Source organism: Cydia strobilella, chromosome 11 (assembly GCF_947568885.1).
Source record: "Cydia strobilella chromosome 11, ilCydStro3.1, whole genome shotgun sequence".
NCBI classification, from domain to species: Eukaryota; Metazoa; Arthropoda; class Insecta; order Lepidoptera; family Tortricidae; genus Cydia; species Cydia strobilella.
Genome location: NC_086051.1, coordinates 15,821,641 through 15,844,860, shown reverse-complemented (window position 1 = coordinate 15,844,860; position 23,220 = coordinate 15,821,641). Strand labels below are relative to the sequence as shown.

General features: G+C 37.5%; 2 protein-coding genes across 3 annotated transcripts in view; both read right to left on the bottom strand.

Annotated features, from left to right (window-relative positions):
* LOC134745642 (E3 ubiquitin-protein ligase znrf2) overlaps positions 1-23,220 on the bottom strand; it is a 205,437-nt gene that overhangs the window by 42,257 nt on the left and 139,960 nt on the right. The window lies entirely within an intron of this gene.
* LOC134745577 (uncharacterized) lies at positions 12,821-13,486 on the bottom strand. Its single transcript, XM_063679651.1, has one exon. It carries the CDS (start codon positions 13,484-13,486, stop codon positions 12,821-12,823), a length of 666 nt encoding a protein of 221 aa, XP_063535721.1.

The following is a 23,220-nucleotide window of genomic DNA, read 5'->3' as shown; positions in this document are numbered from 1 at the left end:
TATCGAGAAAATAAGTAGAGACTGATTATGTAGCTATCAACAGTCAATATTCCTCGGCCCAATTTATTGTTTTTCCATTTTGTTGATTTCTTTGAAGTAAAATTGTTCAAAGAGAAAGAATGCTTCAACCATAAGACCGTTATAAGCCGTACAAAAATGTATTTTATAATAAAAACCGCGTAGAAATACTAAATTTCTTATTAAACATCGTGAGGGTGATGTAGCGAAGATGATTATACACTTAGGTATGTATATATTTTTACGATAATGGACAGGTAGACGTAAAATGTAATTACATGGATAGACTGAAGGATTATTTGAAATTTGCAAATCTTAATTTGATTTGATTGCTCGCAGTACATCTCACGCCCATTAATAAGCACGAGTGAGATGCACTACGAGTAATATCACATAAAGTTGTTATTTTTGAAATTAGCATAGGCCTGCTTTAAGGTGCAGTAGGTTCAGGCAGCAGTTTTATAAAAATCGTAGCGCTTTTTTAGATTACAAGACGGTTGCCAAAAATTTAAGTAATTATTAATCTTGAGGACTTTCTCTAAAATCGTTTTGAAACCTGATTTCATGACTCGCGCGATAGAAAAAAAATCAGGAACATAAATTAATCGCACCTTAATATGCAAAAACTTAACTAAAGCTAAGAATATGAAAATTGCTTCTAAAAATGAACAATCTTTATTTTGATTGAATTAGATTTTCGATATTATGGATGATATCCGCGATTCCGGGCACGCACAGCCATCCCTTTCACGCTTACGCTCAGTGAGAGTGAGAGAATAACCCGCGGGGCCATAATCATAATCAATCGTAGTTACTCGTACATTACATTTCAAACTCTGAGGTAAGCTTCCATTGTCATGTTTTAATACTACTAATTACTCAGTACATGTGATTCGCTAGCAATGGAAATTGAACCGAATTTGTAAACAATGATGGTTCAATTTGCTTGATTACTTTTTAATCAAATACGGGAGTCTGCTACGGTTCTGAAAATACTACGTTGCTACGGCGTAGCGCTACGGGAGGCCGATTCGTATGTACACTTACAAAGTGATGCCATTTTTGTCTCATTTTGACGTTATGCGTGTTTTTTATCTCTCGCGACGCTTTACATCCAAAACAGCTTAATAAATTATGGCAATTATGTTTTAACTATATCACGGTGGCAAGTTGAGACTGAAGCCTCTGGAAGCTTAAATTTAAAAGAACAAATCATAACTAACTATACTATAGTGGAATAAAAGAAGGTAAATTTAAAACTGCAAAAATAACCCTGGGACTTAGGAGGACTGGGAACATTTGTGACAATTTATGTATTAAAATCATCTTTACATTTACTTCTTTGATTTTGTTTCGAGAACTGGTAAAGTAGAATTGAAGTATGGATCATGACTTCTTTTTCTTTTTGTTGTTATTCTGTTAACATCATGTACATGATAATGAGCGTTCAGGTCCATGTTTCAAGTATGTTAGTAGACTGCATTGTAATACGAATCCATTTGTGTATGCGACTGTTTTTGTTCTTAATAAAATAATATAAAAAAAAACTTCACGCTTAGTGTAAGGCCTGAGTGGACGCTCGAAGCGGAGCTTTCGGCGGGGCGTGCAGCGTGGCGTCGGGCTCACAAGTGATTAGAGCAGCGTGCACTAAGGCCGCTCCTATACGTTTGCATTTGTTTAACAATAACATGCACGCCGCACGCGCCGCCCCGCTGCACGCTCAACACGAGCGTCCACTCAGGCCTTACACTTAGATTCTCTTGAAGTACTTGACTAACATCAGACGGCGGAATACTCATAGTAAAAACTGAAATGCCAACGTTACCTATGAGTACCTATTTTATCGGCTATCGATAAATAATTTTAACGTAAAACTACGCCCTTTACCTAATTATCACAGTAATAGCGATATCGTTCGGACAGTAGCTAAGTACTACTAGGTAGTAACTCGCATCGGATCGATATGTTAACTATTACCGTTATCGCCCATATGTCCATGACCGATGTACACGCGTAGTTTGTGTAGAATGCGTAGGACACTTGAAGGTTCTTGTTATGTGTAATGTAAACATTAATTCTTCATGTGTCATTAACCTCTTACTATTAAATATATTTAAACGGGTCACTAACTTAATTCGAAGGTAGCTCGACATGGTACGCTCTATAACGAGCAGCAACACCGGGAGCACGCGTTGGTGGGCCGCCGCAGATTACGGGCTGCTGCCCTCCGCGACCGATTGCTCGGCGCCTCTCATAAGAAAAGAGCTTAATCCCATCATAAAGGCCGGCAACGCACTTACAACCCCTCTGGCTCGCCAAAGATTTTCTCCCAGCTATTCTTGATTTCTTTCATAACTTTTTGGACTTGTATAAGACAAGTATCCCCCAGAAATAAGAAATTACACGTAGAAAGTTCTATAGAAATGGTTTTTTTTTTTAATTACTTTTGTAATTTACATACTGCATTTTAAGGAACTTTTATATCAATTTTTTTACATGCAGATACGTCTGCGAGCGATACTCCAAATTTTATATTAAAGAAAAAAATGGAAAAAGTTACGCTTCCGGCAGGGTGGAGGAGGTTGCGGGTTCAAGTCCTGCCGGAAGCGTAACTTTTAAATTTTTTCCTTTAATATAAAATCACTTTTATATGTTCTATGTCTGCCATGTCTAACGCATGCACCCACAGAGGTGGGCCAAAATAGCCACGGTATGGGTGCCGCAAGACGGGCGAGGATCTGGTAGGCCGAGACGGAGATGGCGGGACGTCCTGGACGCATATCTCAACGACTGGCCGGAGATTGCTGATGGAAATCGAGGGGGGGAGGCCTTTGCCCAGCAGTGGGACACCGTATAGATTTATAATAATAATATAATATTGTTCTATAGGTACTTGCTTGCAAAATACATCATATATCACTTTGCAATAAACAACAAAGCACAAACGCGTATAAAATCGCGTCGCGGCAGCCATGACACCGGATGCGATCTCGCGGCGGACGATCCACCGGAACCGGAAATAGACACAACACCTGCCGGCGGACTTACAGCTATGTAGTTATACGCGGTGTGTGGATCTATTATTACCCGACCTCTCTCGCATATGAGTATGCAAACCCCGTCAATGTTGCAATTCATTTAAAATCATAGTAAGTTGTTACAACTAGGGAACAAATCAAATTATTTTATTAAATATGATTGGATTTGTGATTTTTTAAGTACATATGACACACTTCTATGTATATACACGGTGGCTAGAAAATAAGTGCATTCCCGTCCCATCCCGGGACCAACCACGAAATAGCGAAAAAAATATTTGGCTGATTCATACATTTTGGCTAGTCCATTTGGTTTGGAGGGTAAATTTATTTCGCGATTTCATGGTTGGTCCCACAGTAAAAGTTACTCAGTATAATCCCAAAACCACCTTGGCAACGGGAATGCACTTATTTTTTAGCCACCCTGTATAAATTATAAACTGAAATATTTGTCATATACTAAAGAAAAAGTGACCAACTCCACCGGTGGCAGACCGGAATCGAACCGCCGTCTTTACAGTGGACTTGGTCGCTTTTCCTTCAGTGTATGGGGCATGTCACACTGCATCCGATTCGCACGTCGCTCCGAAGTTTGAGCGCGACTACGCTATTCGCGTATTATGCTGGCGGCCCTGGACTCAATAGAACGCCGGGCTCATACTCTTTGGCGATGACCCATCTGTCAAGTCAAGGATACAGAGCCTTGAGCATCGCCGTCGAGTCGCTTGCCTATCGGTGTTCTATCGGATACATTTCGGGGAGTGCGCACAGGAACTACACGACCTGATCCCACCTTCCCCTTTTCATCATCGGACATCCAGGCGCGGGGAGCGAATGCACCCGTTCGTGGTCCACATTCCATTCGTTCGGACGAAACGTTTTACCTCCTCCTTTTTGGTACGGACGGCTAAGGAATGGAATGCGCTCCCGCCATCTGTATTCCCTGATCAATATGACCTCGGTCTCTTTAAAACAAGAGTGAATAGGCTGTTACTGAACCGGTGAGCTCCATCTTAGGCCCTGTCTTCACTTTCCATCAGGTGTGACTAGGGCCAATCGCCGATCAGTTTATAAAAAAAAAAAAAAAAAATATAGCGACAGCAGTGTGCCATGCCCCAATGACATCTATATTCTATTTCAGTTTATAAATATAATAGAAAATGGTTGTATAATAATTAGTTCCCTATCACGAAGTATAGTATAAATTGTTTAATTTATTTATTTATTATTGCTAATAAACAAATAACACAAAACTATTACAAAAACTTCGCCCAACTGCGAAACAGTGTTAAATAAAAAATAACCTATATTCATATATCAAGACGTCACCTTTCAATTACGTTTATCAAATTACATTTCCAACAAAATGTAATATCATCTACATGAAACATGAAATATTCCTGTAACTTTCCCACTTCGAAAACAATTCCACTAACATTTATGTTTTATTGCCTAACTCTGAAGATAGGTCCCATATAAATTAATTTGGGTGTTCTCGAGAACTCCTTACGAACATTTAAAGTGGTTAGTAACTTGTTGGTGTATGATTTAATAACTACGGAACAAGCCAAGGGCCTGACACTCTTTGATAGAGAAAGATAGTCTTATTGCGATTCCTATAAGAGGAAAGAGAAAATAGTGCCTTGCTTTGTCTTTATCACCGACCGGGCATTTTTTCATGTTCGGGTTATGGCATCATGTGGGCATCATAGCAAGGAGACTGGCGAAATACCAAAATTTATAACAGTGACAGAAAAAACCGGATAAATTGCGTATGAATATTTTATATGAATCTTTTTATATGAATATTTTTCTCTTATACTACTTGTATATTGTATATACTATGCGCGTCTATAACTACTTGTATATACAATGTATATGGAACAAGCTCATAATAAGAACCTTATCATTCATTACTAGCAGAGATATTATAACAACTATTAAACGTGTATTTTGAAGACCGGTCTGGCCTAGTGGGTTGTGACCCTGCCTATGAAGCCGATGGTCCTGTGTTCGAATCCCGGTAAGGGTATTTATTTGTGTGACGAGCACAGATAATTGTTCCTGAGTCATGGATGTTTTCTATGTATGTATTTAAGTATTTGTATGTTATATATATCATTGTCCGAGTACAAAAACCTCATTGAGCTTACCGTGAGACTTAGGGCCAGTTGCACCAACCACAAATAACAGACTGATCAACGTCAAGCAGCAGAGAACTATGAAACATCCCATACAATAAAATTTAGCGAACGCTAAAACGGTGACAAACGGTTTGGTGCAACCCGACCTTAGTGAATTTGCGTAAGAATGTCCCTATAATATTTATTTATTTGGGAACAAAGTGACCATACAAAGATACACAGGCCAATTTGAACGTACACTGACTTGAAGCATCTATTACGGAGTTATATATATCTTTGCTATTACTAAGACTCCGCTGTCTGTCTGTCTGTCACCAGGCTGTCTCTCATAAACCGCGATAGCTAGACAGTTGAAATTTTCACAGATGATTTATTTCTGTTGCCGCTATAACAATAAATACAAAAAAGTACGTAACCCTCGGTGCGCGAGTCCGACTCTTTTTTTATCTAACCACTACGGTTCAAACTCAAATAAAACTCGATTGATCGATGGCAAAAACTTTACAGTAGCTTGTCACATCAACTAGGTTGACAGATTCGTTCGCCGGCATGCAATCTGCTGGAAACGACAAAGGTGCAAGCTTGGCGCGTATTTCCCGGCCTCTAATCGATATTTTCACTGGTTCGGAAAGGTTCATTATCATATTCATGTGTGGGTGAATTTATAACGATCGATATAACTATTAGCAAAGATAGAAATAACTCCGTAATAGATGGATACAGTCTAAGGAAAAAACGTGCCTCGAAAATCAAGAAAATTTAATTCTCGTTCAGAGCTACTAGTTTTGGCCTACAGTCGTATAGATGGCGTTGACGGTTTCGTTTGTTATTTAACAATTTTAACGCATATCAGTGAAAGAACATGGGTCAAAATCATAAAAATAATTAATGCAAATAAAAAAAATCATTTATCTATATTTAAATACATTCTATCGTATTTTTATAAATCTTCATTTTTAGTTTTAAAGTGTGTCGACAGATGGCAGTGAATTTACTGGGGTTACAAAATTTACTATGACAGTACCGCTCTAGTATAAGTTACTCTATGCTATTAGTAATAGACAGTAATATTAAGTCATCTATAGAAGTTTCGTGTTATATAGAGTAATTTCGAGGCTTATTAAAAGTTTTCATCATTAAGGAGTAGTAATAGAGTAATACGTACTGTAAAACCACCCAACTTTTACCACTTTTACACGACGGAACCATTAACATTTTTTTACTCATTGTTCTTGTTAATCTAGAACTAGGTTGTTGTTAGTTGGAAGCCTTTGGAGAATATGTGGGCCGTAGTTGTAGTACTGGGCCCCGTTTATCAAAAGCTTGTAGCTTGTAATACAAGTGGAAGTCCCTTTCTAACAAAAGCCGTTAAAAAGTGAGCTCCGCTTGTATTACAAGCTACAAGCTTTTGATAAACAGGGCACAGGGGCCCGTTTATCAAAAGCTTGTAGCTTGTAATACAAGTGGAAGACCCTTTCTAACAAAAGCCGTCAAAAAGTGAGTTCCGCTTGTATTACAAGCTACAAGCTTTTGATAAACAGGGCACTGGGGCCCGTTTATCAAAAGCTTGTAGCTTGTAATACAAGTGGAAGACCCTTTCTAACAAAAGCCGTCAAAAAGTGAGTTCCGCTTGTATTACAAGCTACAAGCTTTTGATAAACAGGGCACAGAGGCCCGTTTATCAAAAGCTTGTAGCTTGTAATACAAGTGGAAGTCCCTTTCTAACAAAAGCTGTCAAAAAGGGACTTCCACTTGTATTAAAAGCTACAAGCTTTTGATAAACGGGCCCCAGTACCGCAAGTTCTCCAAAGGCTTCCAACTAACAACAACCTAGCCCTAGATTAACAAGAACAATGAGTAAAAAATGTTAGAGGTTCCGTCGTGTGGTAATAATTACCATGGAAAAAGAAATAGGAAGTATGTAAAATAAAAATAGAGTTTATTTCGCTGGAATAAAATTTTTATTTTTAACTAAGCTTGGTCCAAAACGAACTCTAATGTCTTCGTTCAGGTGTAATAGTTATATGTATTTACAAGTGCGCAAAGTTGTTGTTTAACCTCTCGTGCTAATATTGAATCGTGCTTCAAAGAATGGAATCTTGAGCGTTGCGAGGGTTTCGAAGCACGAGGGCTAAACAAATTGTGCCACCGAGTGAAACACAAAATGTTTCACCACACCAACACAAGGAAAATACTAACTGTAAAATATCAAACAAAATCAAAGCAAATCGATTCAATATTAATGTTATTAAGTATTTATCATCCAAAACCATCATCTAAAACTCAACTCTACCAGAAAACAACTCAAAATTTGCATTTGATTACTTTGCCTCACATGTGAATAAAATGCAGCTTTCTTATCAGTTTTTGAACAATCAAGAGAGCCTTTACCAGCTGGTGTGGCGAAATATTATTTTAATGACGCAGTTCTGAAGCAAAAAAAAAACATAAAAGGAAGAAAAAACTCAGACAACACCACAAAGATTGATAATTATCTGGCCTGGATCAATTTTAAATTAAATTAAATCAATATACAAGAATTATTGTTATTATCTGTTCACCATAAACTAAATATCGCAACGCATCCTTACATCGACGATTGAGACCCATCTAAATAGGTTTATGCTAATGTTTACAGAAACATTTGGAAGCAAAATTTTATCCCTTTGTGACCCTCAAAGATTCAACGAGATTAAATGTTAACATACTTACATAAAATGAAATGCTCGAAAATATTATTGATATTAAAACTACTTATTATCGTCGAGTGTGATCTGACTAGACATCTATTCATTATTAAGATCCGTTGTTAAGCAACTAAACTTGAGACCACTTAAGAAGATATATTTTCAAGAGAGCTCTATTCATATACCGAAATTAAGTTTGTATGTGAAATCAGTCAGAAAATTTAAACATTTCCTCCCTAAAAGCATGTTGCTTCACCGATTTTCCTTAACTGATATGTATAAAAAATATACAAAACTGTCGCCATCATTTAACTTGAACTTAAGATATATTCGTATGAAAGCTCCATTCGCATTCCTAAATTTTGTTGAGTTCGTGTCTGAAATCAGTTTGAAAATTTAACCATTTCCTCCCAAAAAGCATGTTGCTTCACCGATTTTCCTTAATGTATAAAAAAAAACTATATAAAAATGTCGCCATCATTTAACACAAGCATACCTTATGAATGTCCTATGTGTAAAAGTCCATTCAAAATACGTAAAAACTAAGCTAAAATGAACACAGCGCGCGTCCGAACGACACGGCCGCTCCCCGGCGGGCCAGTCGGCTACTGACTTACTGAGGAGATGACTAAAAGGGGGTTGAAAGAGGGGGGGAGGGGGAATGAATACGAACTAATTGACAAACAAAACTATTCGTATCACATTTTTGTCCTTTGATAATGTATGAAAGTAGAGTGTTATTTGCGAGTAGCGTGTAATTTTGCTAGGTTTTTTGATTACGTTACTTAGAAGAGATGTGAAAATAGCCAGACATAATAATTACACAGGAAAGAAAATTATGGGGGACGCTTATGTTTATGTCCATTTCGAGAAACTGTTTATCAAGACAGTTAACTGTTAGTCAAATTTCTAGCACCGGGATCAGGTTCTTTAAAACTGCTACACTACAGATATAAAGATTTAAGCAAATAAAAATCTTCTTTATTGGGTACTGAAAACATGAACCCCTGCCGAGATTTTCTTGAGGGGATCTACAGTATGGGGTTGTTTAATAACCGGACAATTGTGAGTCGGACTCGCCCACCGAGGGTCGAGGGCAGCTATAACAACAAATACTAAAAGTACGTTGTATTTGTTGTTATAGCGGCAACAGAAATATGATCTGTGTAAATTTCAACTGTCTAGCTATCACGGTTCATGAGATATAACCGTGACAGACAGACGGACAGCGGAGTCTTAGTAATAGGGTCCCGTTTTTACCCTTACCCTGAAAAGGAGTGTACAGGTTTTTAATAGGTCGGCAACATGTAACACCACTGGAGATGCCAGCGTTCATAAGCCGTACGCTTGTTTGCCACCGACGTGGTATTAAAATATTACACATTAGCACTATGCCAAAGTTAGTTTATAGTTTTACAAATTGATTATGTTAAATCGTTTTTATTTTTTTTTTATTTTTTATTTATTGATAATGGGAAACAAACAGCGAAAGATGACACATATAGATAATTACACTTAAATACATACATAAGCCAAAACAGTTTCCACTACTGAAATTAGATAATTATGGTTGCTCAGACAAGACTTGTTTGTACAATTCAATTAAACTATCTCTAGATCTAGTGCTAAAGAACTAAACAATGCGAATTTGAAACCACAAACGTGACATGCATTAATTTAACTTAATTTTACAATAGTAAACTATCAAAATCAATTATATTATTTGCCCTAATAGTAGCAGAGTTATATTATATTATTTGTTCATTTGCTCTTAATTGCAGAAACAAATTTTTGTACTGACGGAATGAAAAACAAGTCAACATGAGAATATTTGTCATTGTAATTTTTACACGCTCTTACGATAAATCTGTTCTTTGCGTAAGTGGTTCGATGGAAAGGGACAGCGAATAATTTAGAGGAGCGCGTGCGGGGGTACGCGCAGCGCAGAGAGGCGCGGGCGAGTAGCGCGGGGGAGTCGACCAGCCCATTTAGGATTTTATATAGTAAGGTTTGATCCCTAATTTCGCGTCTGATTTGAAGGGATATAATATTATTTGAATCAAATTCTTTGAATTTATACTTCATCCGCCTGATAAATTTTTTTTGAATTCCTTCTATTGCATTAATATGGATAGAGAAATGAGGACTCCATACTGTGGAAGCATACTCTAGGTGAGATCTTACGTAAGCATTATATAAAAGAATAATTGTTTTAGGATCTTTAAAATCTTTACTCTGCCTAAATATAAACCCGAGCATACTGTAGGCCTTCCGAACAATTTTATCAACATGGGCGGTCAGCCGCAACTCATGGTCAATATTTACGCCAAGATCTTTTATTTCCGTCACCTTTTTAAGGCGGTTGTCATTTATGGAGTAGTCATAAACTATGGGGTTACGTTTACGGGAAAATGTGATAGAACAACATTTTTCAATGTTAAGGCCTAGTTTATTGTTTTGACAGTAGTTATTCAATCTGTCGAGATCATATTGTAGATTGAGACAATCGTTATGTGACGTGATAACACTGAATATCTTCATGTCATCTGCGTACAATAAGACTTCCGAATGCTGAAAACAATCAATGACATCATTAATAAAAACGTTGAATAACAACGGACCAAGATGGGAGCCTTGAGGGACCCCTGACGACACAGGCACAAAGCTAGAAGTGTGACCTTTAACCGCCACCGCTTGGGTTCTGTTACGAAGATAAGATGTGAGCCATCTCAAAAGGTTGCCGTGAATTCCAAATGATTCTAATTTGCTTATAAGTATGGAATGAGGGATTCTATCAAACGCTTTAGAAAAATCGGTGTAAATGGCGTCCACCTGAGAACCTTTATCCATAGCGACCAGAGAATAATCAAGTAATTCGCAAAGGTTGGATTCAGTGGATCTTCTGTTAATAAATCCATGTTGTTGAGGAATAAGCATTGGTCTAATTACACGATATAGCGTATCATATATAATTTTTTCAAAAAGCTTAGGTATTACGGATAGTTTTGAAATACCACGATAATTTTTTATATTCCGTTTATCACCGCTTTTAAAGATAGGAACAACAATCGATTTTTTCCAGGCCTCAGGCATCACACCGGTCTCCAAAGAAAGGTTGAACAAAAAGCTAATTGGTGCTGCTAACGTTGTACGACATCTATGAAGAAAAACTGGATGGATTCCATCAGGTCCACTTCCTTTGGAAACCTGTAATGATTTTAAATAAGTTTCAACTATGGTTGATGTAATCTTAACATGGCTTAAAATATTATTGGATGGATTGTTATTAGTAGTGTTAATAGGTAAATCAATATCTTTTACAAAGACTGACTGGAAAAATTTATTAAATAATTCTGAAATATGTTGACCACTAGAGCCTATATCATTATCTAAGAAGAGAGAGTCTGGTATGCCGCTATTATTAGTTTTTGATTTTATAAAGGACCAAAATGATTTTGAATTAAAGCGAATATTTTTTTCGGTTCTAGAAATGTACAGAGTATAACAAAAATCTTCTAACTTTTTTATTGTAGTTCGTAACTTTGAGAAGGCAATGTAGTCTGACTGTCTTTTATAAATTTTCCATTTTTTATGCATTTTAGTTTTTTTATTTATCAGTTTAATTAGCTTACACGAATACCAAATAGGATATTTTCTTTCGTTTGAATTAATAGTTTTGGTTGGTATAAGTGTATCTATTATTTCATTTAAAATTGTGTAAAAATTATCAACAGCTTTTTCAACGTTATCCGATGAAAGATAGTGGTCCCAGTCTACCTTCTGTAGTTCAGCATTAACCAAGTCGTAGTCTGCTGCAAAAAAACGACGGACGGTGCGAGGAGCTGGTTTCAGTGAGTGGTCGATCAACTTTAAATCAATATTTACACAAAATACCGGGTGATGACCATCTATTGGCACTAAAGGTTCCACAGATGATAACTTGCAAAAATTATTTGATATGACTAAATCTAATTGTCTATTATTTTTATTTGGGATATTATTAAATTGATGCCATCCAGTAAAACTAATAAATGCCGACAGCTGTAATGTCAAAGAATTACAACTGGGATTCACCATTATCAAACTGTTTTCACCGCTATCCGCAGGTATCCAGACAGCATCCGTAATATTAAAATCGCCCAAAACCACAAATACGTCATCCGGGGAATCAGTGTATATGTCGGACACATGTTCAAAAAACGAGAGTTGAGATTCCGCCTGAAACTTGTTTTGGGGAAAATAACATGCAAATAGTCTCAATTTTTTAGCAATAGGACCCTGAGATAAAATAATGTCTATCCAGGTAATATCGGCATCTGGTAAATCTAATAAAGAGCGAAAGTCTCTTTGTTCTACATTGAGTTGACGGCGCACGGCAACAAGCGTGCCACCGCCGCGCGTCACCCCGCACCTGTCGTAATCGCGGTCCGTGCGGTAAACGTTATAGCGAGAGTCGAATAGTTCCCCATCAAAAATACCGGGTAGGAGCCAAGTTTCCGTGATGCAAATAAGGTCATAGTTGAATCGCAGTACGTTACGTAAGAATCCCGTTGTTTTTGATCGCAATCCACGAGCGTTTTGATAATATATAGAGATATCTATTTTTTTATGAATATATAAAGACCAATAATATATTTATGTGTAACCTTATGAGACTCGTAAGCGTAAAAACTTGTAGCGGCAATTTTTATGAGTAAGTAGGGTTTGAAAACAAACATTATAGCATTAATTCTCGAATGGAATAGATTTCTTATCGATATATGAAGAGCGTGATGTAGTAAATAATTATTAATATTATTATATTTATTATAGTATACTTTGTTTCTGCAATTTTTCAAATTATTTCCGTTAATTAGAGCGATGATGACAATCAATACTTTTATAGAATATCCTAAGTATAAACCTAAAACTAGCAATACTAAAAATATAGCACTTATACAATTTTGTTTAAAGAATCTTCAGACGTAATATAGATAATTGGCGAGTTCTCGTTGCGGCGAACCATGACAGTGCAGTTACGAACCCAGCAGAATTTATATTCTTTCGCAGCGGCCCGTTGCTTCGCTTCTTTGAGAAGGAATTTGTTGTAGCTGGACAGGTGATCGTTTATATAAATTTTATTCGGGCTAGCACCGTAACCCAGGTCAGCGGCTTTTAAATTTTTCAGTTTACGCAGACACGCCATAAAGTCATCCTTTTTATAGCGAGCCTGCATCTTCACTATAATAGGCTTTGGTTTGGAGTTGTCCGTATCGTTTCTCACGGCGACCCGGGTAACAAAGTCGATATCAGTATTCGTGTTCAACGAAAAGCCGCACGCTTCTGCTAAGCTGTTTATCACAGTGAAGAGATTCTCTCCTTTTGTTTCAGGAACTCCGTTAATCTGAATATTTGAGCGCCGGACCCACTGCTCATTTTTCCTAGAGTCTGTCATGATGTCGTTGAGTGTTTTTTTGACGTCATCAAGTTCCGTTTTGCAGTCTTCAAGCGCGCTGACGCGTGACTCTATAGTGCTCATTCTCCCAGCTAAATCATCTAATTTAGAATCAATACTATTCTTCATTTCGGCTATGTCTGTTCGGACTTGGGATAGATCCATTTGGATCGTTTGAATTGCGGAAAATTGTGTCTGCAATGCAGTTACCTTTGACAGGATATCATTTAATAATTCTGCGGGACAAGATGCATTAAAATGATTGGCATCTCGAACTCGAGGGGGAAGCTGGAACGAGTTTGGAGGTGTGGTCTGGAGTGTGCTGTTGATTGATAACCTCGTACAATTAATGTCAGTAGCGTCCTTATTACTATAAGACGCATCCTCATAAGACATCACTGAGTCGTTAAAATATGACATCTCCGCAGTCGGTTGGACTGGTGTATTGTCATTCCTGCGACGGCGTGTATTGACTGATGTGCAAAATGAACATAGCCAATTTTGTTTGAACTGTTCTGTACATTGGGCTGTAGATAAACCTAAACATGAACAGTGATAATTATTTCCGCACCCAACACATTTCAAATCCTTGTTGCCGTCAATCGGTAAATCGCAGGCAAGGCAAGACATACTGTCACTCTAATATGAGTCTTGGCGTGTTAGCAATAAGGACCAAATTCCGAGAGCCGGCTGCGCAGTTAGAAGTCGTACAGCTATTTCGCGTCGCGCCGTCCAATCACTCGTGGCCTAGCGGCTTGGCCGGTGGACTGCGACGCAGCGGCCGCGAGTTCGAATCCTCACCGCGGAGCACAAAAGATGCAAAAAGTGAAAAAAATATTTAGCACAGGTATTCACAAGCAACCACCACAACACAGGTCCAGAGCGAGAAGTCCGACACAATTCAATATGGCCGACAGGCCAAGTTCGAAATATCCTAAGAAGGACAAGGAGGTACCGATAATTTGAAGTCGTTTACTATAAACCAATTCGCGAACAAATTAAATTAATAAATTAGTAAAAATATCCGACAAGCACACGTCCACTCTGAGCAACGACGGGAAAAAGAAGTGAAGTTTTTAATGAACATGGCTTTAACTTATACAACGCTCATTTAAAACTTCGCGCAGTAATAAAACCGTAGACCACTGGAGGGTGAAATTAAAACAAACCAGTCGTTGTTAGTGTTTCAAACAACCCTTTAAAGGTTTTGTAAGCTGTGGGTTTCAACAATTTAAATTTCGGAATGGGATATATTATACACGGTTAGGGTTGCCATACGTCCGGATTTGTCCGGACATGTCGGAATGTTTGAACCTCTGTCCGGATTGCGGCCGGACTTGGCAAGTGTCCGGATTTTTAGGAAAGACCTCACGATACAGTACAACGCAGAGCGCAGCGCGCCGCCGGGGCGTCGTTCAAGCTACGCCAAATCTCTGTTACAAGAAACGTCCGGATTTTTAGGGTGATGTCAGGATTTTTATCAGGACATTGATTTCTTCCATATGGCAACCCTATACACGGTGGCTAAAAATAAGTGCATTCCGTGCAAAAAAAATATGGCTGTTTCATACATTTTGGTTGTTCCTTTTTCTATGGGAGGGTAAAAATTTTTTCGCGATGTCGTGGTTGGTCCCATAGTAGAAGTTGCTCAGTATAATTCCAAAACCTCCCTGGCAACGGGAATGCACTTATTTTTGAGGCATTCTGTATAAATAATCACTTTTTCCACAAGCGCACGTTTTGAAAGTTACACACATGGGTTAGTTACGCTCATTTAACAACAATTAAATAGTTTGCAATTGTTTTTAGGGTTCCGTACCCAAAGGGTGAAAACGGGACCCTATTACTAAGACTCCACTGTCCGTCTGTCTGTCACCAGGCTGTATCTCATGAACCGTGATAGCTAGACAGTTGAAATTTTCACAAATGATGTATTTCTGTTACCGCTATAACAACAAATACTAAAAAGTACGGAACCCTCGGTGGGCGAGTCCGACTCGCACTTGTCCGGTTTTTTTTAAACATATAGATATCGACACTTCTCAACACGATTATTGGGGTTACGTTAATTATAATTACGTACCAAATATGGTAAAAACGAACTATGGTGCAACTCAATCTCTCTGTCACATCGATTAATACCTTAGGAACTTCTTACGCTATAGTTTTTTTTTTTAATTGATTGGTTAGTTGGGAGTTTCCCCATTCCTCCGTCACAAGATCAATCAAAGTGTTCGCCTAACTACGTACTTTTTGTAAATAGTACAGTTTCATTTCTTTTATACCGTAACCGCAGCTAGAGTAAGAATAGCGCCTGGCTTAAGTCTAATGGCAATCATTCAATTTGAGCATATGCTTAATTGTTTACACAAATTATCAGGCAATTCATTATTTATCTCAATTCCACCCCGCTTTTGACCCTCATAAGGGATGATTTTCGGGATAAATTCCTTCTCCGGGATACAAACTATCTCTATGCCAAATTACAACTAAATCAGTTCAGCGGTTTAAGCATGAGAGACAGACTTTAGCATTTATAATATTAGTATCGATATGTCACTAGTAAAGGTTACGAACTATGTACTGACATAATTAGAATAGAATAAGATTTTATTCGTAAGCACAAACAAACAAGACATTACATAAAATAAAGGAAAACATAAAATAAGATTAAAGTGCCACGAAATGGCCTCATCTCAGCATGTTGCTGGTGGCATCCAGCGCTGATCTTACGATGAGACCGGTGAGAAGAATCACGGAAGGTAACAGAAAAGAAGAAAAAAAAGTCATAAAATAACATACAATGAACAAATAGTTAAATAAAGAAAAAGTTGCTAATTATATTGCTTGTAGCTAAATAAGAATAACCCATTTTCCAGAGTTAAATCCTACTTACCTACCAATCTCTCATTAGGCTTCGAATTGAGAGGCAGATTTTGTAATGTATATTTTTTTCTTACCTGTAACAAAAAACACAGGTTTATGTTATCATAAATAAAAATAATATTAAATTAGTCCTCGTTATAGATGTATGTAACAAAAGTGTGGGACGGCACTTCAAAGTCGAGGCAGTTAGCTTACACCGGCTATGTGCCATTTTCAACCAGAAGCGTACTTATTGTCGCTTGTCAGTAAGGCGCTATTTCCATATAGCTTCAATTAGAAATCAACCTTATCAACAAGCGACAATGTGGTACCTTTTGGTTGAAAACGTCACATTTAAATGAACGTCATGCCTATGATGAAAATGGTAACAAACAAATACATTTTCATTTCTCATGCTCTGAAAGTGGGTCGTTATTGTTCTACAAGGTGTGCAGAAAATGATACGTTTCTGCACTAGAGCATTTTACATTTCAAGTACGATTTTTTTACGATAAGCAATTAAAATTTGGGTTTAAATGGATTTGTTGAACAGTTTCCATTCTGATATTTTTTTTTATTTTTTATTATTTATTCTATATTAAGATCTTACATTACATCAGACAGAAAAGTGCCGTGAAACCCTATCGGGTTTGTATCGACACTGCATTCGTGGATACATTTTACATTTAAACATTGTTGTGGTACATAGGAAAAATAAAAATTATATAAAGTTAAAAGTGAGATTACCTAATTACAATAAGAGTTATCGGCGGGTAAAACAAAATATCTCCCACTCAAGTACACAACCGGCCGTGCCGTGAATTCCTTATCGCTGGGCGATTTAAGTCCCCATTCTATAAATAACGATACTTTTGCCTAAATTGTAGTGTACCCCTTAAGAAGTACTATGTAAGTTTATATTTAGTCATTTTTTTTAAATTACAAATGTATTTTACTTTCCTCGTATTCCAAATGAAAAGTAGTGTTTAATTCGGGTGAAAGGCACCATTTCAGTCTCGGACTATTGGCGCACTTACTGCGTTCGAGCACCAAACTACCTCGACAGAGATGGGTGCCTTTCCTCCCTTGGTTAACAATCTACTATTTATAGACTTATGAGTATCTGTATCAGGAGCATGAATCTCAGTATACATGTTCCATACGTGTGTTATACATATAGGATTGGGTATGAATAAACAACGTCGCTTAAATAAATACAAACACAGGGTTATTGAATCGAGACACGAGGCAGAATTCAAATCCTGGCCACGTCGAATCACATATAGGGCATTTTCTATGAAAAGGACCTTATTGTCGATGGCGCCTACGCCGCACAGAGTCGCGCGGCATTGTATTTATATCAGAGCATAGTTAATAATGGCGTAAGCGCCATCGACAATAAGGTCCCTTTTTATAGAAAATGTCACATATGGGTATCGCACCACAATCACATTCACTGGGTTGAATGTAAGTAAATGTAAAAAATACACGTTTGTTAAAGATTGCATTAAAGCGAAAGTGAAAACTATATTAAGCTTTATTAGCTTAAATATAGTTTTCGAGTAAAATGGCTATGACACACAGACAGACAGACGGATAGACTGATGGACGTGACGAAACTATCAGGGTTACGTTTTTGCCATTTTGGCTACGGAACCCTAAAAATATTTTTTATCCGAAATGTTTCTGACTCTTTGGTAAAGAAAATGACTATAGACATGGTTTCACAATGGCATGTATTTCGTAATGTAAATAGAACACTTCTGGTTTTTTTTTTAGGCCGTTCCATCGGTTTGCCGCTGTCACTGTCACATTTCGCAAGAAAGAACGAGAAAGATCATGCGCGCCAAGTGTCTATTTTGATCGAATTTTGTCGATTTTTATTTATTTTAAAAACGTTACCTTACAATATCGAAATTCGAAAGCTAATAAAAAAAAACTATTCAGGTTAAGATTGTTTTTTCTTCTTTTTTAGGGTTCCGTACACAAAGGGTAAAAACGGGACCCTATTGACTCCGCTGTCCGTCTGTCCGTCCGTCTGTCTGTCTGTCACCAGGCTGTATCTCATGAACCGTGATAGCTAGACAGTTGAAATTTTCACAGATGATGTATACTGTTGCCGCTATAACAACAAATACTAAAAACAGAATAATATAAATATTTAAATGGGGCTCCCATAGAACAAACGTGATTTATTTTGCTGTTTTTTCCCGTAATGGTACGTAACCCTTCGTGCGCGAGTCCGACTCGCACTTGGCCGGTTTTTTTGTTTATAGTATCACATAATAAATAACCGAGTAAAGTTGGATTAAAAGTCCGAGTTAGAGGTTACTTTGGGAATTAATTGTATCGAGCGAAGTGTCATAATTCGTGTATCCGGGAGCTATGTTATTAAAGATAATATAGTCAAGAACTACATATATTTTTTCCACGTCTACGAATATCAACGCCTCTTAGAAAAAAATTATCATATAAGGATTTTTCGCCTTCTGGCTCAGGGAACCGCCTTAAACGTAGGCACCAGGTTCTATTTCTGACTGTATTGTTTTTTTCTGTCAAAGCAATTATCTTCAAGAGATATTTGATGTGCCGCTGGAAAGCTTCCCAAATCGCGAAATTGCTGCAAAAATTTTAGAAACTTTTCATACATGTGTATAAAGAATGAAACATTCCCAAAATATAAATTTCCATGAAATCTTCCAGAGATTACTGAGAACATTTCCAACTTTTAGGAAATTTTGGGAAACTTGCACAACCGTATTGCGCTTATGGTTAATATATTTTTCTCACCTCCCCATTTGGATACACCCAGTATAATTTCCACGTGTTCCGAATATATATCGTTAATTTGTCACCTTGACGGCATTTATCTCCCACCTTTCTTATCTATTTTTTCTTCATACCGATCCCTAGAATGAAAGAATATGTACAGAAAACTCGACACAATATCTCTTACAAAGGTAATAAGAATAGGTAAAAAACTTGAAAGGCTGCCTTTCCACTTAGGCGAAGATGAGAGGATACGTCTAGTAATCAACCGATAACATTGGTTGTAATCAGGGATCGGCACGGACGGTGCCACACCGCGGGGTTCCTAGTAAAAATCCGATTCAAATACTCTTAAAAATCGTATTTAAAACAACACTCAATAGAATTACTTTTTTGAACAAGATCGCGGCATTTGAGTCACGTCCATTCGTGTCCTTATTAAGATTTATACTAGGAATCCCGCGGTGTGGCACCGTCCGTGCCTATTACTGTTTGTAATACAGCGGAGTGAAGAAGAGATGTGAATTACATACCAAAAACAACTTACGTAATTTGGTCGGATACATTGTTACCCACCCACCATAAAAACGGTGGGCAACAAAAAACTTCTACGTCACTTAGGACCTTTTAGAAGTAGGCAGAAAGGAAAAGTGAGACTATGAAAAGGACAAATAATAATAGCGCTTTCTCTGCTACTCCTACTAAAAGTTCCATAAGAGCATCTTGTTCGGCCAAATGGGGGAGGGGCCATTTCCTATCCGTATTATTGTACCTCTATGGTTTTGGTTGATTCCCGCACGTCTCCTCATTTCCGACTCAGTGGAAAGGCGGCCTATAAAGACCCTTTTACGTATGTTTTGTCTCATGGTTATGTATGGGAAAGTGAATTGATTGTAATAGAGAGGTAAAGCCTAAGAAAAAAACATGCCCCTTAGTTTGACATCCAAAACAGATGGCGCCGTACTGTGCAATATGTTTTGCGGTCACTGAATTTTCAAGTTACCGCAAAATGTATGGAGCTGTACAGATCTCGTTTATCTGTCAAATTCGAAGCACGATATTGTCTTGGCTTTTACGCATCTTACTCAATCAATGTATCTTTGGGTATGGTTTTCAAACAACTCATTAAATAAATTACTTGTCGTTATGTACTTATGAAAATGTAAAAGGTTTTCGCAAATTAAGTACCAATACTTTTTGGGGTAAGCGAAAAAGGTCGCTCATTAAGAGCATGACTTTTAGGTTTAGCTGCAAAAAAAGCTATATTTATAACATGTTATAAATACATATTCATCACGATTACTTGTACTTAATGTTTGGTATTGTCGATTAGTTTAAATACTTTTGATTTTCATTATTAAAACTTAAAAAGAACATATTATAAAACCACTCAAAGCTTACATTTCAATCGGAATAAGCCTTAAGCTCTAGTGTGGCTACCACCAGTTTGGCACTGACATAAACGCTAGCGTGAACGAAACTTGTTTCTATGCATCTCGCTCGTATTAACTTATTAGTGCGAGCGAGATGTATAGAAAGTAAATTACGTAGACGTTAGAGTATATGTCAGCTTTGACACTGTCAGTGACTCATGTTACGGGTATAGGAGCCAGCTTTTTACTACGCTGCTCTTTTCGTAGCACTACGACGCGGTGCGTAGCAAGCAAACGACAACAATGGCATTTAGGAAAAAATATTCGTAGCACTTTTGTTACTTACAAAACCTCATTAATCCGGACCCTCTTTAAGCTAGCGTACTACGTAGGCGAACAACACGCGAACGCGAAGCGAAGCGATACGGCGCGGAGTGAATCAATCCTTTGATAGGTAGTACTTAGTGTACTTACCTATAGAAGTGTCCTACGTGGGCGAGCTCGTTGCGAACGCGAACGCCGTGGGCCCACCGCGCCCCGCCGCTTCGCTTCGCGTTCGCGATTTGTTCGCTTACGTAAGACGCAGCGTAATCTGGTGATCCTTGGAATCCGGAATTTTGATTTTGAAAATGAAGTGCGAAAATTTGAATTTCGCTAATTAATTTATTTCCTTAGTTTAGTTAAATTTATATGTTAATATATGATCTTTTATTTATCTACAAATTAAGTGATTTTTGTACCATAAATAAATTTGCAGATGGTAATCCGGAAACCTCCGTAATTCGTCAACGGCCGGGCAAAAAATTGTCCGTCCGGATTAACAAGGTCTTACTTACTCTCGTTTCACAAGTCTTCCCAAAAAAAAAATCGCCAGATTCATACAGCCGAGAAATTTGCCTTTGGACTTCAAAACATACAGAACAGTTTTACAAACAACTAGCGACCCGCCCCGGCTTCGCACGGGTTAACAAATTATACAGATAAAGATAAACATACTTTATTATTCAAGTAGGCATATTACATTACGCTTATGAACGTCAAATAAAGCTACGCCGACTCTAACCCCACCTCAGCCTCGAGAAGATTTAAATCATCCTCAAGAATACACTCTATTGATAGGTGAAAACCGCATGGAAATCCGTTTAGTAATTTTTGAGTTTAGAAAGAAGAAGAAAGAAAGAAAATACATTTATTTGACGCCACAACATAGTACATAAAAAAGAAAAGCATGCAGACAAAAAACATTTGGACGACAAAAAGGATCCCCACTCAGCATAGTGCCGCGGCAAACGGTGGCGCTGGTTTTCTGTGGGGACCTGGCTTAATCTAAAAATAATGGCGACACGTACGCCAACGACACACAAATAAATTTACATTGACATAAAAATACAAACATTATTAAACATAGAAAATTAAGACAAACAAAATATTAACTACCGCCTTTTTAAATTTATTTATTACGAAGTTACAGAAAAAAATAAAGAGCCAAAACGAACTAAACTTAAGACTAAAACTAAAACAAAGACTAAAACTAAAACAAATCATCAAATTGCCGCGGAAATGTAAAAGTGTGTGTGAAAAGTTTACAGAAAGACACTCGCGGCAGGGGACTTTGTTTTATAAGATGTAGTGAAGAATAAAAGTGCTAAATTGTAGTTAAAAGTGTTAAAATTTGTTACAGTAAGATAATCTACATTTCAAGTCAGTTAACAAGCCCCATAAAGAATAACCGCCGCGAAACCGTCGACTAAGTCGAAATTAAAAGCCAATTCATTACAAAAACTGCTACTATTTGCATGAAAACAGTAGCAAACAACGCGCGATACAACGTTATACCCTGTACTGTACTATTCCGAATGTGATGTAGTTACGATATAGCCAAACCCCGTTTTCAATGTTGCAGTAAAAAAAAAAAGGTTGGCAAAAATACGTACCCTAAATTAGCTTTTAGTACATAACTTCGCCTTAACTAGCATTAAATAATTTTTCATTATAAATTTTATCTTGGGATTCATGGCCAACATTTAGGATTTGGAATAAGTTTTGATATAATGTTCATTCTAAACAAAATGATGATGAATGCAGTGGAGAGATGGACGGATGGCGAAGATACGTTATTATTACTATCAAAAAAACACTGTTAAAATATATGACTAGCGATATCGCAGTCGTATGGTTTTCAGAACGACGAATAAGGAGTCTGGCGGTAGGCGCCACTTATAGCGATTAGCGAGCGAGTAATTACAATATTTCGCGATAAGTTGTGTCGGGCGCGGCCGTAAAGTGCAGCCGTCCGAAATGCGCTCCGCAGTTACGATGTAACGAGTCTGGTGAGGTGTGGTTCAACTGACAACGAGTGGCTACAAAGAATAATACGGCATATCTACGTTCAAGAGGTCAAATACCTACCTAAGTAGTCGTAATTCACTTTCTGCAATAGGGATGATGAGACATGTTGAATTTTATAACAAAATCTAGTTAACTAGATAAAAAATGAGCAATTTATCACAATAAATTGGATGCTAAGAAAATATATGGAAGTGGTAAAAAAATACAAGACCTCAAAGTTCCCAGTTTTTTTTTAAATATTGTATAGCAACTATACAGGTTGATTCATGAGACGTGAGCAGGGGCCCTTTTCCTGAACGATATTAGACCAATATTATTAGTCCACAAACTGTCAAATCGTATGGGTTGTCATGACAACACACTAATAATATTAGAATAATATCGATCGAGAAATGGGTGCCTGGACTAACCCTACACACTTCGGTACTTCGGTAGGGAAAGTCCGTCAGCCATTTAAATACTCAAACCACCAATAAGGAGTTGTTATCGTTGCAATTACAAGACTAAACGCTGTCTCCTGTCCGCCCGCTTATGTCAACCCGC

Bases quoted from the DNA above. Each gene is read 5' to 3' on its own strand.
- LOC134745577 (XM_063679651.1), bottom strand. From the start codon at position 13,486: ATGGATCTATCCCAAGTCCGAACAGACATAGCCGAAATGAAGAATAGT.